This window comes from Brassica napus, unplaced genomic scaffold (assembly GCF_020379485.1).
Source record: "Brassica napus cultivar Da-Ae unplaced genomic scaffold, Da-Ae ScsIHWf_2634;HRSCAF=3386, whole genome shotgun sequence".
NCBI lineage: Eukaryota > Viridiplantae > Streptophyta > Magnoliopsida > Brassicales > Brassicaceae > Brassica > Brassica napus.
Window position 1 is genome coordinate 110,123 of NW_026015934.1, and position 19,306 is coordinate 129,428.

The 19,306-nt window shown below is 32.8% G+C and overlaps 2 protein-coding genes and 1 long non-coding RNA gene across 6 annotated transcripts; 2 read left to right on the forward strand and 1 right to left on the reverse strand.

Annotated features, from left to right (window-relative positions):
- The first annotated feature begins 15 nt into the window (after positions 1-15).
- Positions 16-2,373, forward strand: LOC125601719 (CASP-like protein 4A2). The gene is made up of 3 exons (XM_048773782.1): positions 16-606; positions 1,766-1,901; positions 1,967-2,373. Exons 1-3 carry the CDS (start codon positions 89-91, stop codon positions 2,159-2,161), a joined length of 849 nt encoding a protein of 282 aa, XP_048629739.1. The 5' UTR covers positions 16-88; the 3' UTR covers positions 2,162-2,373.
- A 2,106-nt stretch (positions 2,374-4,479) lies between these two features.
- Positions 4,480-6,247, reverse strand: LOC111213621 (hypersensitive-induced response protein 1). Of its 4 annotated transcripts, none has more exons than XM_022715410.2 (5): positions 6,117-6,246; positions 5,791-6,004; positions 5,583-5,703; positions 5,315-5,503; positions 4,480-5,018 (listed from the first exon to the last, which is right to left on the reverse strand). In XM_022715410.2, the coding sequence occupies exons 2-5, from the start codon at positions 5,977-5,979 to the stop codon at positions 4,654-4,656; spliced, it is 864 nt and encodes a 287-aa protein (XP_022571131.1). In that variant the 5' UTR covers positions 5,980-6,004; positions 6,117-6,246; the 3' UTR covers positions 4,480-4,653. The 4 variants fall into 4 exon arrangements, with proteins under 4 accessions (XP_022571131.1, XP_022571132.1, XP_048629737.1 ...); XM_022715411.2 differs by having other exon boundaries at positions 5,791-5,998; positions 6,117-6,171; XM_048773780.1 differs by having other exon boundaries at positions 5,583-6,004; positions 6,117-6,247.
- Positions 6,248-7,336: 1,089 nt separating this feature from the next.
- On the forward strand, positions 7,337-10,140 carry LOC125601722. The gene is made up of 2 exons (XR_007334384.1): positions 7,337-9,642; positions 9,854-10,140. It is a non-coding gene; the product is annotated as an uncharacterized LOC125601722 (long non-coding RNA).
- Positions 10,141-19,306: the final 9,166 nt, after the last annotated feature.

Here is a 19,306-nt window from a genome sequence, read left to right on the forward strand (position 1 = left end):
AAAAAGTTTCTTTTTCTCACACTTTCTCACTGCACAAACACACACAAAAGCTCGTCGCCGGAGAATCGAACTGGCGATCTCCTCCACCATGAAGCGAACCACCTCATCGAACTCAGAACCACAGAGCTACATCGAATCGCCACTCTCTCCTCTTCGATTCCACTCCCCTCTCTCAGACGCCGGAGATCCACCGCCGGAGAGCCGTTACGTCTCCCCCGAGGCTTCTCCTTTCAAACTCGAGTACCCCAACGGCAAGTTCCCGCCTCTTCCGCCGCCTCCGCCTCAGTATCCGCCGCCGCCGCGGTATCAGAGAAATGCGAGAGCAGCGGCTCCGACGAACTCTTCTTCCGATAAGTCTCCGTCGTCTATGGTGGTGCTCAACCGCTGGGTGAGAGAGGAAGGTCCGCAGACTACGGCGAGGAAGGCTGGAGAATCTGCGGCGGCTACGACGGCGAACAGAGCGAGAAGAGATGGATCGGTGGCTATGGCGGCGCTAGGGTTTAGAGTGAGCGAAGTAGTTTTGTGCGTGGTATCGTTTTCGATCATGGCGGCTGATAAAACTAAAGGGTGGAGCGGTGACTCCTATGATCACTACAAAGAGTACAGGTCACGTCACTCTCTTCTTCTTTACTTTTTTTAGGGTTTAGAGTTGAAAATTGAAACTAACAACCAAAGCCTGTCCTGGGAACCGAGTGAAACTAGGCAAGAACGAACCAAAGAGTTCGGTTTAGTTCGGTTAGGATGTTCAATTCGATTAGGCAATTAAAAAATCAGTTTTCAATTGGTTCGTTCAATTTGTTTATAAAAAAAATCGAAACCCATAATAACCAACCAAAGTAGGGGTGGGCGTTTGGTTCTTCGGTTTGGTTCGGGTCGGTTCTTTCAGTTCTCGGTTCTTTCGGTTCCTAAAGTTTGGTAACCATATTAGAACCAAAAAAGTTCCAATCGGGTTCGGTTCTAAATGGTTACTTTGTAACCATATTACCCAAAATTAATCTGATGTACTTGCAAATAAATAAATCCAATACTGGAATAACATTCAAACAATTTCCTCATTCAGAAACCAAAATTCAAATTGTGAGCATAAAACATCCAAACAATACAAGCTTCACCTATAAGATAAGTGTTGATCAATAAAAAATGGCAAGTGTATAAAATATAAACCATAAAGATATATGTATAAGGTAAGTGTATAAGGGTTTTTCATCTGGTTCTATATGGGTATTATTCGGTTATCGGTTCGGTACGGGTTCGATTCTGGTTATTCGGATATAAAATTTCAGTATCCAATGATTGGGTAATTCATAAATTTGGTTTGTTCGGTTTCGGTTTTTTCGGGTCTGTTTGGTTCCATAATTCGGATCCGGTTTTTTTGCCCACCCCAAAAACTAACAAAAATCTGAACCGAAATAACCTATTTTAATCATTTTTTTAAATTTTAAACCTATTTAAACCAAAATTTAACTGAATTCAAAAAATTTGGTACAAAATTTTGAAATCGAACTAACCAAAAACCGAACTGAACCAAAATTTTTTGTTTCAATTTAATTACGAAGATTTCGGTTGAACCGAATTAACCAATCCGAAAAACTCAAAGTAACCGAACCCACATGACTAACTGATAGATTGATTTGAGTCCCCAAATTTTTAGAGTTAATATATATATTCCTCAATTATTTAAAAAGGATTTTGAAATCTTTACTAAAGTTGTTTAAAGTTTTTGAAATCTTAGGGTAGACCATGCTGACAACACGAACTTTTGCAGGTATTCTTTGTTTGTGAACGTTATAGCATTCGTATACTCTGCATTTGAAGTTTGTGACGCTGCTTGCTACATCGCGAAAGAGAATTACATGTTAAACTGTGGATTTCATAACATCTTCGTCTTCTTCATGGATCAAGTGAGTGGCGCCTTTTAACGTTTTGCATTTGTAATCTAAGCATATTGATTCTAATGAGCTTTTAGTTTCTTGCATATCTTCTGATGTCGGCTTCTTCATGTGCTGCTACTCGAGTTGATGATTGGATATCTAATTGGGGCAAAGATGAGTTTACTCAAATGGCAACCACGTCCATCGCGGTTTCTTTTGTAGCGTTTGGGGCGTTTGCGGTCAGCGCTTTGATTTCTTCTTACAGGCTATTCACTCATGCTTCCTCTTAGTTATATCCTCTTTTGTGTGTTGCCTGAGAGTCTGAGACCAGATATGACTCTTTTGTCTTTGTACAGTCTCTCTTATAGCTTAGAAACCAGCATGGTAATGATTCTTGCTACCCTTTGTGTGATAAAAAAATCTCAATAATATTTTTAAGGCAAGCAATCAAATGACTGAGCTGACTTGTGGATCAAGGTTTGACTTGCTTTCTTTTAATACCTATTATTAAATCAAGGTAGGTGGCTCTTGTCAAAACAGCTTTGGATATCTATTAGTTGAGTGATCAAACTAGCAGGTTCCCACTTTTCATTCACATCGAGCAATGAAACTAGCTAGAAACTTTGGTTTTCGTTTTTTAAAATGGAAGGATTGTGAATTTATTTGTTATTTGTGTGTATTTATAACACTGTATTACATTATGAGAATATACACATTAATATCTTTTGAGATTGATAAACATTACTCAATGGTATTTATGCTTTTAGCGTAAGAGAACGCACTTTCTCTCAAAGCAGAAAAGGACTTGAAGTAGTTATAAATTGTGGCAAGTTGGGACTCGGTGGATGAGCTTAATAGATTCATTATTCCACAAAACCAAAAATCTAAAAGATAGAAAATTGGAAAAATATGAAAATCCATTAAGTCTCGTTATAGCAGCTAGTAATTTCGACGGCTGTGATTAGAATGCCTAAATTAGCTGAACATCCTTTTGCCACTAGGGGGTGATTCGCGATTCCACAAGAAACATTTTAGACTTTTAAGCACTATCTAGGAGTAAGAAAATCAAACCTGACTTTCATTGAGAAAAATAGGAGAAACCGAAGAAAAGGAAGTCAAGAATCATGGCGATAGCGATGAGGAACACAACAAGGCTGATAAACAGATAAAATTCAAGCTATGGTCTTAGAGAAAGATGAGATCGTGAAACTTGTTCACGAGGCTGAACAAGCTAAAGGTAGTGCAGTATCAACAGATGCACCACCGCCAACTAATAAACTCTATTTCAAACACAAATTAAATTAATGTATATTATATGATTCTATACTGCAACTTTTGGGGTTTTATTACCAACCAGAGTTGCTTGTTTATTTTACGTGTTGTAAATTGTACAAAAACCATATGTTTTGTAATATTATGCTTTTCAGCTTAATATATTTTGGTAATTCTGATGTCAACATTCGTAAGTCTGTGAACTTTAGGTTTCTGTTTTTAATAATTCAAGACCATTACAATGCATTCGTATGGATCAGCTGATCTTACAATCTAATGAACTTCATCTCTAAGAAAGATGATGATATCTTCTTTATCTTTAAACGAACTCAATAGAATGATACTTTGGTACGTTAACAAAACAAAAGTGGTGATAAAAAAAAGTAAGAAAATCTTTTTTTTTAAGTAAGAAAATATTTTACCATGCAAGACGATGGTAAAATAATTCCGAGGGAAATTGAGTTGAAATATAGAGTAATACTGAAGGACAAGATGACAACTTAATTATTACACCATGAAAATGGAAACAATAACACACTTCAATGTCTAATAACCAAAAAGCTGAAATTTCTACTTCTAGCTAGCATCTATAATCGTTTATTATTAGGTCTAGTAGGTAGCATCGTGCCAACTTCATACATCACCATCATATAACTATTAAAATTTCAGAATCATTTCATATCAATATGATTCTCACCATGTGAAAAGAAACCTTTTGTCTTTCTGAGATGTATTATTGATCCTATTTATAAGCCCCTGCAAATCCTATGACAATGCCAATGTCTAGTTGCCATTATAAGGAAATGGCACTAATAGCGTGGGCATGGTGAATGAAGTTTCCTATGAGATTTCAACACCCATAGGTAATGAAACAAAACATCTTAATTATCACCTCGGCAATGCCAATGACTACACGTGAAAGAAACATATTAGCTATAGAATTTATCAACAATAATAAGTTAGAGCTGCGGTGAAAGTACTTGGATAAACGCATTTTATTGCGTTAATTTTAGTAACTTATATATACTAGTAAAATAAAATATAAACACAACAAAACGGATGTTGAGAAGTCGTCTACTCTTTACTTTTTAGCACCAAGTGCGATTCAACTGAAACTGATCAGATTAGCCGTTAGATCATATCAAAAAGCTTCATTTGGAAAATAACGTGTTTGACGCATTACACTTATATGAATATGTAAATGGTCCACAATTTGAGATAAAATCATTCAAGTTCTTAAGTACATGGTCATGGACACCATTCAACGCCTTCGTTGTTGACTTTGCTTATCTTATCTGATTTGTTTAGAAAATAGAAATTAAATTGACAGAATAAGAAGAAAAAAAAAACATTGTTACTAATATAATGATAATATATGTTTTCAATCCACACAAATAGTTGAAATAAAAATTAATTAAAAAAAAACATAAAGCTAAGTTAGCACTCCAATCTTAAGTCAAACCATAAGCTTAGCAAAAGCAACAAGAACATAAACTCAATACATCCACATTCAAGACTGCTCAGCAAAGGACCCTTGAAGGAGCCCATCTCTGATCTGAGTAGCCACATCACGAACCGCTCCTGGTCCGTGAGGTATGAACACAGCGGAAGATTTGGAACTGGCACCAATCTCCTTCATCGTGTCAAAGTACTGCGTAACAAGCACCATGTCCATCACATCTTTAGCAGTTGTCCCAGGCACATTCACAGAGAATCCCAAGACACTGTCGCGTAAACCGTCAACAATAGCTTGCCTCTGACGAGCTATACCTAGACCAGATAGATACTTGGCCTCAGCTTCACCTTCAGCTCTCTTAATCTGCAGGATTTTCTCAGCTTCTGCCTTTTCGTTTGCAGCCAATCTCATCCTTGCAGCTATAAACAAGAAGCAAGAAGTCAAATATACAAGAAAGAAGAATAAGTATAAATAATATGGCAATTTAATATTCTCTAGATATTTTTTTTGTTCTATTTAGATTTTAAAAATAAGTGAAACTTCTAATTGTTTCATAGTTTATACTAAACAATTTAGATTTTGACTAAAAATAATAAATTATTAGTTAAAATTTTTGCGTAAATTTTAAGCGTGTAAATTGAACCATTAGATATGAATTTTTAGACAAGAAAGAATTAATAATTCTATAAATCAAATGATGAGAAGGTTTTGTTACCAGCGTTGATTTCGTTCATGGCTCGTTTGACATGTTCATCAGGCTCAATATCAACGATGAGAGTTTGCACAATCTCAAAACCGTAAGCAGACATTGCCTTCTCGAGCTCTTCTTCAACAGCTTTGGCAATCTCATTCTTCTGCTCAAAGACATCATCAAGAAGCAGCTTCGGGACACTTGCTCTGATCACTGAAGAAAAAAATAAAAGTCACTTTCAATAACATATTCATTACTTTCTAAATCAACGTTGTTTAAAGTTTAAACTTACCATCAAAGACATAAGCTTGGATCTGACTCCTAGTGTTACTAAGCTTGTAAAACGCATCATTAGCCTTATTAGCCAAGGCACGGTACTGAATAGACGCAACAACATTAACAAACACATTATCCTGCAACAACACAAACACACGAAACAAGATTAGTACTAAACCTAAACCCATCAAGACTCTGCCAAGAGATAAAAAAAAAGTTGAAACCTTTGTCTTAGTCTCGCAACGAACATCTAACTGCTGAAGCCTTAGAGAGAGGTGACCAGCAACTTGCTGACCAAGGCACCATGGAAGAAAGTGACAACCAGGCTCAAGAACATCTTCGAACTTCCCAAACGTTTCTTTGATGGCTACTGTTGATTGGTCGACTTGGATACAGCAGAATAAATTACCCATCTTTTTTCTTTACAAATCTCTAATCCTTTAAGAAAAAAAAAACAAAAAGTTAGAGAATTCAAAAGGTTTTACGTAACCCTAAAAATTTAGAACCCTAAAAGAGAAGAGAAGATCAAAAGAGAATTTTCAGGGTTTACCGAAAGTTATCGTGTCTTTTGATTTTGCAAGTAACAGATAATTTCAGCGAGCTGATATGATTTATATTCAGAGGGCAGAGAAGATCTTTATGTTAAGATATGATTATTTCTGTTTTTTTTAATGTAAAGATTAATTTGTATTTCTATTTTTACCAGTATCTATTATAAGTTTACAGAATGTGTCGGTGTGAATTTAAGTTTTACAATAAAACCCAAGGATCTTGAGTAAAATAATAGGGTACCGAAAATAATATGGCAATTAATTAATTATTCACTAGCTTTTAACTAGATTAAGAATAATAATTGGTTTCAACGGTTTCTGTTATGTAACTTATATATGTGATAAATATAAACATTGGGTCTCAATTTATAGAACTATATTAAAGGGTAAGTGAGCTGTTTTTTTCTTTGTTGTTGAGTAGGTTAGATTGAGGTCTCAAAGAATATTCCAAATTTACATCTGAAAAAGAAATTCATACCAATTGATTTTCTTTTTTTTCTTCAGTATTTATCCAAATAAAGCTCCATTTGCAGTCTTTGTATAAAAAAAATAACCAAGAAGCTTCATCACGTCTTGTACCTTAGGTGACAATGTCTCAAGGCTTGGCTTGGACGGGTACGCACTTTGGTGTTTTTTTGTTGGACTTGTTTCATTCAAATGAAAAAGTCCATTCAGGTTATTACATTGGTCATGTTCGGGCCCATTTTAATTGTCCAACAAAAAGTTAACTCGTTGAATCAAGCATATAGCCTAATCGGTTAATTCGTTTAGTGAAAATCGAGGTATCGAACCAAGTTATTGGAATATAATTCGGTTAGATTCGAACTCTAGTTTTTTTTTTGGGGTACAATTCGAACTCTAGTTTACTATATAAGGTTCTTTTCTTTTTGAGTTATAAGTTATTTTCTGCAGTTTTCCTTTCAGTTTCAGTGTCTTTATATTGTATATATGTTTTATAAAAACAGTTTTTCTTCGATATGCAACAAAGTTGATCATTGTTTTCGTTATTGTATATGCATATCACGTAAAGATTAACGTAGCGGTTTTTAAAACACTTGGAATATATTTGCTATATTACTTATAAAAAGGCCTATTAAATAATTGTTTTCGTTATTCTATAGATCGATGAACTGATTACTCGTACAAAAACTTTACAAATCCAACCTTTTTTCAAAAAAAAAAAAAAATTTCAAATCCGTATTAACGTACACCTAGAAAACGAAAAAAAAAATTGGACTATAATTTCATTTGAAATCAATATTTATTTTTAATATTATTAATTAAAATTCTCCACTGAGAAACAATGGGTTCAAAACTTACCATACTTATTCGTAATCCTCTCTTCTTCTTCTTTTTTTTAAAATATTCCGATCACTTTGTCTGTAATTCGTCACGATCACTTTCTCTTGGAAATGATTTTGACTGGACCTCACTGCTGCTACTACTACCAGTACTCTATTGATCTTAATATTCGTTACTATCCGTTTTCAAACATATTTAATTACAATATGTTTACTATTCATGGTTCTTTGCACCTACACTTTGCGTTAATTTAAAGTTATAGTGACATGATATTCAGTATTCCATTACTTGTACAAGTTGGAAGTATTTTATACTTTTGTGTAGAGGAAAAAAACTATTATATACTTTTATATCAGAGGGTGAAAACTCAGGTCATGTGTTAACCAAATGTTTTTTTTATTAAACTTGACAAACTGATCTTCAGACAAACAGCAAACATATCAACATATGTAATTGAAATACACATATATTAGAAGTAGGGTGGAACTTTACATAAAACCATATATAGTTGATGTCGGAACATCAAAACATTTGAACCTATTACTTCTACGTTTTGGAGATCCGCATATTTTCGTCTAAATTTTCGATTATGTAACTATAATTCAAATTAGTCACGTAGCGCTGACTCGTATGGATAATAGATTACAGACACTATATTTTATGAGTTTGTTATACAAATTAACTAATAGTGGCACATATTCAAAGTTGAAGAACAACACATCGGACTTTATTATAACAATTAGTACAAGTTATATATGTTCCTTTTTGTCACACAGTACGAGATATGTTAAAACATATCGTTTTCGTGATATTAGACAAGACCACATTTTTGTTGACAAAACAACGACCACATTTTCAATTGGAACAAACATAAAGCTATAGAATAAAGAAACGAAAAAGGAAAAACGAGTTAAGAAACCTAAACTAGCATTGTACCATTACTGGACGTCCAAAAAAAAAAAAGCATTGTTCCATTACATTTTGAACCTCTGGAAGTGCTTGCACGTGAAAGTTACACGCATTTCTTAAATAAATACATTGCTTCCTTTGTGATTTAAACAAATTTTACTTTCATGTAATCGATTTGATTGATAATTATAGTTGTTTAAAAATTTGTTCTTCATCAAACTGGACCAAGGACGGCAGCGAAGCATAGAGTTTTTGGACCAGTCTTAATGGAGTATGCATTATACAACACAATAATTACTAATTATAACTCGACATGTGGATTCACCTTTAGAGAAAATAAATCAGATAAGTGAAAAGTGATTAAATTTTCTGTGGTCTTGATTATTCAGAGAGCCAATAATTAGGGCAAGCATCAGAACATTAGGAAAATGAATTTATTAGAACTAGCTTTTCGGCTGTCAAAAAGAATTCATGATACTAAAACCATTAAAGTGAAAGGTGAAGTGATTCCATAAAAGACTGAAGTAAACATATATCAACCATCACTTTAGGAATCAAGAACATGTTCGTTTGGTATTGTTAAATTTATTACTAAATCAGGGCATTTACTAATAGCAATAACGATAATGATCTTAATAATGTAATAATTCAAGAATTTTCAAATGGATGATCAGATACAACCGTATACAAGTCACCGATCTAATAAACTCTTTATCGCTTGCTATGCGGCGATTGAGATAAATGAGCATAGCTAAGATTTAAATATCATAAAAGTTAGAATCTTATCAACATGCAATTTAAGATGGTTATTAGCGCTGGGAATTTGATTCTTCACCCGCGGGCCCCGCCCCATTAGGCCCGCTGCGGGACGGGTGCAGACCTAACCAAAATCTGATTTTATAAATGGCGGGTCATGCAGATCAGGTAAAAAAATAGCGGGACGAGCGCGGGTATGGTAATTTTGGAAACGGGTTAGCAGGCACCCACTTATATTGAAAACATGTTGTTTTGTTAGTTTTGTTTTGCGTCGTTTTTGTGTTTTAGGTTGTTAGTGTGTGTCGTTTTCTAATTTTAGGATGTAACTTTGTGCTGTTTTCATTGGTTTAAGGGATAAAACAAATCCAATAGCCCTAATCTCTAGTATTCTTTTCCCTTTTCCGTAACCCTAAATTGAGTCTCTCGCTCTCTTGACTCTCTGCAGATCAAAATCGTCGACTGTCAAGTCTCTTTCTAGTCTCATCTCTCTGTCTCTAGTTTCGATCTCTCCCTGGACTCTCTGTCTCTCTCACGGCTGAGTCCTGCTCGATAAACCAGGTATATTGGCTCTTATCTTAGGGCTCTTATCTTAGTCTCTCTGTTTCGATACTCTCTTTACTCTCTAGTTTGGCTCTCTTGTTGTCTCTCTCACGACTCTGTTTCTCTCTCTCTAGTTTATATCTCTCCTTGTCTCTTTCACGACTCTCTGTTTATCTGAGTTTGTCTCTGATGGTGTTGAGTTCTCATCCCTCGTCTGGTCTATTTACAGGTATTGTGACGGAGAAAACAACAGGAGATCTATGTAAATCCGGGTGTTGGTATGAGGGGGCAGTTTACCATATGAAATTTTTGAGGATTCAAGTCAGGGGAAGAAAGAAGACCTCTGTCATAGAAGCTCTATGTAATTTGTTTTCAAGTTTGATTTTAGTTTGAACAAGAACTTATGGTTTGTGTGTTTGTCAGATCTTTAGCTTATTGTTTGGTGTTTGTCGGGTTAAAACTTGATTGTGTGTTTGTTTTTGTTTTTATTTGGTCATTAAATTTTTTTTTTTAAAATTGATGCGGGTATCCGCTTGCCCGCTTGATTAATGCGGGGTGGGTGCGGGTTTCCAAACAAACTAGTGGCGGGTTGGACGGATAATTTTTAAATTTGACAAAATGAATCAAACCCGTAGCGGAACAGGTCGGGCGGAGCTGATCTGACCCGCTTCCCAGGACTAATGGTTACTGACAATTTTAATATTTGTTCGAATTTCAAATTTATACAACTCGAACTTCCACTCAGTACTCATCATTTGTAAGTGTGGTTGTATATATCTTTAGTGGCATTTTCATATACAAGAGTATCAATCAAAATATGGACCAATCTACTCTATCTCTCAGCATTATCTCTACACGCCAACTTTGTTAACAAGAAATTCCTTAGGATATACTCCCTCTGTTCTTAAAAAAATACATATTCTAGTTTTTTCACACATTTTAATAAAACATATTAAATTTACATAATTTTTTGTGTTTATCTTCTTTCCATAATTTTAAACCAATAAAAAATCAATTAGTGCAATTAAGATTTTTGAAGTTTGCAATTAGTTAATAAAACATGCATTGAAAAATGTAAAAAATAAATTTTTGAAAAACAAATTTTTTCTCTAGAATATATATCTTTAAGGTACATAGGCAGTATTTAAAAACCAGTAGATTTGGAGTCTTTTTGACCCGATTATACCGGGTCATATGGGGCCTAACGAACAACGTATTGGTTTTGTATTGTGTTTTAGAAACACACGTATTTAATAATTCAAAGGTTCGATATTTTACATTAGGTCATGCGGGTTATGCCTAACATACTAGATAACGTCGTGCTTATGTTAAAAGAAAAAAGAAAAGAAAAAACGTCGTGCTTATGTTTCGTGTTCAACCATAATAGAACATTGCTACCCATTCTATTTCAAACTGCATATTAGAAATATAACCTTACTTTTAAGCATATATTCGCAACATTTCATTGGACCGATTATCTTTTTTGGTAAAATTTATATCAATAATACTTATGAATTTTGATGCTAGAGATCTCTGACTGAAGGGTATTTATACTTGGTATACACTTTCGGTTGCAATACCATTTAAGTGTTTTTTTCTTAGACGCATAAGATGAACATATATAAATAGAAATAAAAAGGCTCTAACAAGTGGTGGTCTTATTGGACAACTGTAGAAACGTACTCTGAAACAGGCAAATTGAGTCTTTATTATAAAAAGTTGCAGAGAAAGCACATGTCGAAGGTTCTATCGCTTTTTGCAATAAATAAACCTATTTTTTACTTTTATTTTCACCATTTTCTGAAGGGCATCCGCTCAATAACCTTCCAATTTATTTTCACCATTGTAAAATACATTTAATTTTTTTTGTCAACAAAATACATTTAATTTAGACTACGTTCCCATCTATAGTATAGTATATAATTTTTAGCAATAATCAAATTGTCACAAAAAAATGTTCCACCAAAAATATGGAGAAAATTAAGAGAAAGGTGAAAAAGGTAATGGAAACGCGTTGGGCGTTGGATAAACGTAATCGCACTCGCTTTTTTGAATATTTTGACTTAGAATCACTTTTAGTGGATTGGTGAAAACGACTCGCACTTCTTCTTCTCTCCCATACCATTTGTATTGCTAAAACGCGACGCACTGCGATCCTCTTCCTCTCACTTTATGGTTTATTAAACTACTCCCACTTATTATCTGATACACTGGTTAACGTACTCGTCGACATAATCAACTCTAAAATAAACTTAAACGGGCTAAATGCATCCACATCTAAACGTAATGCGCTTTTACTGCATTTACAACGTGATTCACGTGATACTATACATTTATACAAATAAAAATGTATATATACATTATTATTCTATTTGGTTTAATATTATGTTAAATGTTATTTGGTTGCTTTTAAGTTTTCTTAGGGTAGAATGTGTAGTGCGTTTTCTTTAGCATTTAGGAATTCTATAATTTAGTAATATGCAAATCCCGACAACTTGATTCCCATCTTGTTTGTGGTGAAAGGTGTAGTGAATTAGTGATGTTTTAAATGGCAGGTGAAAACAATATAGATGGCGAAATTGACTAAAACACAAGTCACTGATCCTTTTTACAAATCAGACTAGTTAGCTAATGTAAAGAAAATGTGACATTTAATCAGGTGCGTATACTTAAGATAATATTGTTTTGTCAATTATAAATTTGTTCTACCAGCTTCTGTAAGACTTTCATAATTTGTCCCCAGAGAATATTGGTTGATGATTAGTAGAATCAAAATCATTTTTTTCACATAATCAGGTTCTATATTTTAAAGGGATGTTGCATTGTTATACCCGAAATCAGAAAGAAAAAGAAGCAATATATCAGTGTTGTTGAGGGGTATGGTACTAAAATGTGGGCAAGAACACATCATCGGACAAGAACACCAACCAACCCAAAAATATCAAAAGCTAGCATTATAAATCACACCTAAAATATTACTGATCGGATCTTTGATGTGCATTACAAAAAGCTGACACCAATTTCTTGCCTTTTTCATTGCCACGATCATAATTTTATATCTTTTTCCTCCTTGGGGTAGGTTTGGATACCTTATTGAGATGTTATATATATATATATATATATATAGTAATTGCGATAGAATATATACTAATACACTTAATATGGCTTATTAAAATAAACAAATTATAAATTTTATTAAAATTTGCAAGGCAGTAAATATTATCTTTAATTTAAATAAACCTTAGATTATTAGATTCATTTGATCAAAAAAAAAAGATTATTAGATTCAAATAGGTAACCAAAAAAATAAATAAATCAATTATAGATGACACATGAGGGTTCTGAAAACTTATTTTTAGAAAAACCTTGAAATATTTGAATAGATCGATGCCTCTATTTAATCAATACAACATTATTGTAAAGTCTTACAAAAAAAAAATCGTTATTATAAAGTTAAATGCGGACAACGAATAATACGATCGGTACGTTTACAATGTAAAGCAGTATTTATTGAAACTTAAATCAGATTATGCTAATTTTGTAATGAGTATTGTTTTATGTTTCCTAAAAAGAGCCATATAGTTGGGAAGAAACCACATTATGATTATTGTGTTTCCAACAAAAAAGATTGATGATTGAAAATCAATAACGAAAAGATTGATACTCCACTTCTGTTGGACTGCAATTTTATCATTAACTGCACTTTGCAAGAAAGCTTAATCGGATCACAGCCCAGGCCTGGGCGTTCGGGTTTGGACTCGGATTTCGGTTCTATTTTGTAACACCTCATAGGTCCCATTCTAGTAAATTTATAAGTACATATCGGATTCGAATATAATACTTCAGTTTTGGATCGGTTCGGATATATCCGAAGTAATCATATATCATTCGGATTCGGGTTATATCGGATCGGTTCAGATATATCCAAAGTAAAATTTAAAATTTATAAGTAAAACATAAGAAATATATACTTCTTTTTATATAATGTAGTATTTAAGGTAATTATTTAAATTTTAAAGTACTTATTGTCAGATATCTACGTTGCACGGAAGCTTCATCGGACGTCCGCTTCCCGCTTCGGAACCGGAATCAGAATCGGAATCTTGTAGAAGCTTGCGGAATCTCGCTTCCAAAACGTTTCTAAAATATTTTCTTTAAATACTTGTTGGAAGCTTACGATTCCGTTTTGAAATCATGCTTCCGTTTTAAAAAAAAAATGCAATGTATATCAATAAATATAAAACCATAGTTTTAATTTATGTAAAATAAAAAATATTAATAGTAATGAACATTGAGTTATAAATATACAAATATTAAAAATAATACTATAAATTATCTTTATGCTTTGAGATTTTTTATTAAAGATATAACACATATTGAAATATATTATGTCAATTATTTATGAAGTATTAAAAATCATTAATATAATATTTTTTGTAAACTTAATTTATGTGTATTTTTACAGTTTTAATATAAAATCATTTCAAAATTATTATAAATGAATAAATGCTTTATTTCAAATTTAAGTCATGTAATTTTTAGTCCTAATTTTTAAAAAAATATATATATGGATATACGCTTCCAATACGTGCCCGCTTCCTAATATTTTTAAAAATCTCGCTTCTGCGTTTCCTTACGTTTCCGCTTCCACGTATCCGCTTCCGTTTCCATGTAACATAATCAGATATCATATCCAAATAAATATGAAATTGAATATTTGAAGTACATATTTATGTTTTAAATATTTATATTGTATATTAATATGAACATTCTAATAGGTTTGTTCGGATATTTTTTTGATTTTTTGGGTTTTCGGATTATTCGTTTGGATTCGGTTAATAACACTTCGGGTTCGGTTATATTTTGTAACACCGTACAAAATCCATTGAGGTATTTTTTACATTTCGGATTGGGTACAGATCGGGTTTTTTGTTCGGATTTCGGGTTACGGATTTTATGCCCAGCCCTATATACTGTATAGGTTTCTGTTGAACCTTGTGGTATGATTGTATTTTTAGTAGTGTTTTCTTGTTCTTCTACAAGAAGGATTGAAAATATGCCAGTCACTTTCTTTGTAAATCATTGCATAAATATAAAATCAAGGAAATGTGTGAACCGCTCAAACTAAAAACATATGGTGGACTAATCGTCAACGGTTTAAAGTTTTGATTACTTTGTAGAAGTAAAAAAAAAAAAAAACTTTGTAGTCACACAGAACTCTGTAAAATCATAATTTATACCAAATATTTGAACGTTTATGATAATTTTTTTTTGCGTTCAGATGCTTGCTTTGTCAATTATATAATTAAACTAAACATTATAAAAAATACGAATCCATAGACAAGACAAGTGTGCATTTGAAACAAATGATTGTAGTTTACTGAAACACTACATACTGTATACGATACACTTTACTTGTACAAAACCGATCAAAGACTTACAGAGATGATGTATAAGTACGAAACTTTAAATGATTAAAAATCCAGCCGTATACAAAATGTCAAAAACTATAATAGATTGGTTTTCACTTTATTCTTGACTTTTGATATTCAACTATTAGCCTAAAAACAAGTTGTCACTTGTCACTAGGGTGTACTGCTTTTCATTGCGATCCCCTTCATCTACAGGTTGAAATCACTCAAATCAAAGAAATGCAGAATATAGGTAATTTTTATTTGACAGATAATATCATATGTATTAGGATGGCCACGTGAAAATGGCCCTATATGAAAAAGGTCTGGGCAGTTATGTGTTAGTGTGTGTAATGAGCATGAAGGTTTGACTCTTGCATAATTGCTTGTACAATTTTGGTCTCACTTCAAATTATTGTAACCGCGTCAGTGCCGAACCCATTGTCTTTGTTTATTCAATTTTAATACATTTGTCCTTTTCTTGTTATACAATCTAATATAATACCATATGTGTCATGAAAAAAAAGACGATTTAAATGTTTAACCCGTGTTAGCGGTCAGCCCAAGAAAACAAAACAATGTCCCCCGTGTTAGCTTTCATCAAATAATTTATGTTTTACTATGGTTTTATTTAAGAAACAGATTCAATATTGTAGCTGTAGCATTGACTCGATAGTGCCAAAATTCAGAGTAAACAATACTATACAGCCTATGAATCGAATACATTATATATTTTAAGAGAATCTTGTACAATACATGTTAAACTGGGAACCATTTGTGAGTTTGAATGAGGTAGTTTGAAAAATGTATGATGCATGTTAACTAGTATATTTCCAGTTAATAAGATAAATTAATAGGGACTCCCCTATAGTCTTTCAATATAGTCTCTCGATAGATTGCAAGAACACGTTAACAAGAAGTAGCTTCTCTTATTAATCTCTTAGGGAAAATTACTCAAAACCCTAAGCTCACAATCACAATGTTTCTCTTAAGTGTTGCAACAATTCTGCAACTCCTTTTATATCAATAGATAACTCCTAAACTCATTAGTAAATAAACTTTCAAGATAATCCTAAACCTTATAGATAACCATAACAAGATAGGAATAGGATTACTTGTTTCCCAAGCTATTTTAAGATTACTCCAACATTGTCCCCCTTAAGCTTAAAATAGCTTTGGGACACATCTTCAACTCCAATCAAACTTCTCATTTCTTTGTATCGTATTCTTCCAAGTCCTTTGGTTAGAATGTCTGCTTTCTGAATGCTTCCTGGTACATGTTGAACTTCAATCAGATTGTTGTCAACACACTCCCTTATAAAATGATAGCGACGATGAATATGTTTGCTGCGTCCATGGAAGACTGGGTTCTTGGTTAAGGCTATTGCAGACTTGTTATCAATCAGAACCACTACTTTCTCACACTCCTTTCCCATGATCTCACTAAGTAATTCTTGAAGCCAAATTGCCTGCTTTGCTGCCTCGGTTGCTGCCATAAATTCTGCTTCACAGGATGAGAGAGCAACTGTCTCTTGTTTCTGAGAACACCAGGTTATGGGTGAATCTAAGAAGTAAAAGACATGACCTGTCGTGCTTCTGCCGTCGTCCTCGTCCACATTGTGACTTGCGTCACTATAACCTGGCTCTGATACCACAATATAGTCTTTCAATATAGTCTCTCGATAGATTGCAAGAACACGTTAACAAGAAGTAGCTTCTCTTATTAATCTCTTAGGGAAAATTACTCAAAACCCTAAGCTCACAATCACAATGTTTCTCTTAAGTGTTGCAACAATTCTGCAACTCCTTTTATATCAATAGATAACTCCTAAACTCATTAGTAAATAAACTTTCAAGATAATCCTAAACCTTATAGATAACCATAACAAGATAGGAATAGGATTACTTGTTTCCCAAGCTATTTTAAGATTACTCCAACATCCCCCTCTTGATTAGCCGAGTCTTAAGTCTGTTTACGTTGTTGTAAATAAAAGGATAAATTAATAGGGTTAAACATATTGCCTTGACAGCATAAAACGATATTTTGTACAGCAAAAATATAAAAAAATGACATTGCTATAAAAGAGGGTTTGTTAAAATAAGAATGATCTCTTCATTGAAATATTTTGGTCTACGACTATATACAGTTTCTCGACTTTTCAATAGACAAATCTTTAAATCGAACTGAAATGAATTTATTATTATCAGTAGATCTTTAAAATGTAATTATCATTCCCATGAATTTCATCTACAAGTAAATTGGAGCCTGGGGTGAGTCCACAATAATTCAACAGCAATAAGAATTACTGTTGCGTACACAGCGAGAGTCGTGATCAGAACTTGAAACTATTCAACTCAAGTATTTCCTATAAATCGTCCATAAATATCATTTTGCAAAACGACACTAATTTATCTTGGAGTGTGAAACTATTAAAGCGAATCTTCAAGCTAGCAAAGGAAAAACAAAATGTGAAAAACAATGGGTACGTACGAGATAATTACGGTGCGATTCTAATAGCAATGAAAACATATAAATTTATGTTGTAAAGATTTTTGTTACTAATGTGTGTATATATAAATAAATAAATAATATAGATCAAGCATAACCTTATGGTACTAATTGCTAATATTAATGCTACTAACCTTTTTTTTTGAAACACATTAATGCTACTAACTAAAGAGAGTCTTTAAATGAGCGAAGTTTTCAACGCTTGCGGTGGTCTTTTTCATATGTAACGCATGCGTAGTTGCTTACACGATTATTTCTTACATGTATATACGTATGTGTTCGAGTGTGTGGTCTGCTCTCAAACTACACCGTTGTTATTATTATTTTTGAGCTAGTAGTCCGATTCGTTTTTGTTTTGGAACATTTCTAGCAATCTGATTCAACAATTCGAATTGAGCAAGAACTGGATTTGTAGATACGTATACGGTATACCACTTACTATCAAGTCACGTTCCAACTCTTTTATCTCATCGGCGGTTTAGCAGTTGAAGAAATAACGCTTTTGCTATTTTCTTATTATATACTTCTCCAGTTTCACATAGATAGATTTTTAAATATTTTCACACATATTAAAAAAATACACATTAAACTATCATAGTAAATGTATTATTTTTGATAATTTTCTATAATTTTTAATAATTTGTAATCAATAGTAATTTAATAAAATCAATTAATTTTTTTAAAGTTTACAATTTTTTTATAAAAAACATAAAAAATACATTTTTATAAAACAAATTAAAAAAAACTGTCTTTATGGAACGGAGGGAGTAGATCCCTTGCTCCACATGTTTGCTTATATACTCAATCTATTTCATCCTAAAAAAAAGTTTGACTTCTCTTTGTATAGTTCCAAAAGATGTTGTGTAACGGCCTACCAAGCTAACTACCTAGTTGACTTCAAATACTACCATATACGGAACAACAAATTTATTAGTACTAGAGTAGACATGACCGTTTTTCCGAGTCAATCAGGTTTTTTTTCTTCTTGCTGAAAAAAAAAATATATTTAGTATAAAGTAATAATAAAACTGCAAAAAATCGATCCAACGATACGACCATTTTTGTTTTAAATCTTAAACATTTTTTTTATTAGTTTACAAGGCGACCAAAGAAACAAAGTATCATGACTTGGTTGGATTAGTTATGTTTAGCCTTAAACTTGGGCATTCTAGAATTCAGTTGTACATATAAAAAATCTAATGTAAATTGGGGCTTTAAAATAAAATGCATTTCGACTTAGAAACACCATTTTCTAAACGTCATTTTCTCAAATCTTATTCGCATTATCTTTTAATTAGGTAACGATGGTGTCGCAGACATGATTAATTGATTTAGCTACTTAGAGACGCATTATCTTTTTTTTTTGGGGGAACACAAGAGACACAATATGTCAATATCTAAGTGATCTTGATTTAAGATGGATTCAGGAAGTTTATTTTCTTTCACAAATGCATAATCATACTCTATGGCTTCGTTTATCTATAATTTCAGTTTTCTTTTATGAAAATAATACGAGGCCAAATACTATAGGATTTTTCCAAAATACTTGAACTTTAGTCAGAAGTTTTTTTTAAAAAAATTTGTTAACTGCATTTCTTGCTTGAGGGTTTTAGTTGTGGACCAAATTGGTAAAATGGAAGAAATTAAAGTTGAATTGTGAAAGCTCAAGGTGAGGAAATTGAGACCATCCTTATTGGTATCATGTCTACTTAATTTTACTAACATCTCAGTTTTTCTCTTTTTCATTCTGGTCTACTTTTAC

Excerpts from the sequence above, each read along its gene's own strand:
- LOC125601719 (XM_048773782.1), top strand. The coding sequence starts at position 89 with ATGAAGCGAACCACCTCATCGAACTCAGAACCACAGAGCTACATCGAA. Across the intron at positions 607-1,765 it reads GATCACTACAAAGAGTACAG|GTATTCTTTGTTTGTGAACG; the intron begins GTCACGTCACTC and ends GAACTTTTGCAG. Across the intron at positions 1,902-1,966 it reads TCGTCTTCTTCATGGATCAA|TTTCTTGCATATCTTCTGAT; the intron begins GTGAGTGGCGCC and ends ATGAGCTTTTAG.
- LOC111213621 (XM_048773780.1), bottom strand. The coding sequence starts at position 5,979 with ATGGGTAATTTATTCTGCTGTATCCAAGTCGACCAATCAACAGTAGCC. Across the intron at positions 5,504-5,582 it reads CCAAGCTTATGTCTTTGATG|TGATCAGAGCAAGTGTCCCG; the intron begins GTAAGTTTAAAC and ends TTTTTTCTTCAG. Across the intron at positions 5,019-5,314 it reads CATGAACGAAATCAACGCTG|CTGCAAGGATGAGATTGGCT; the intron begins GTAACAAAACCT and ends TCTTGTTTATAG.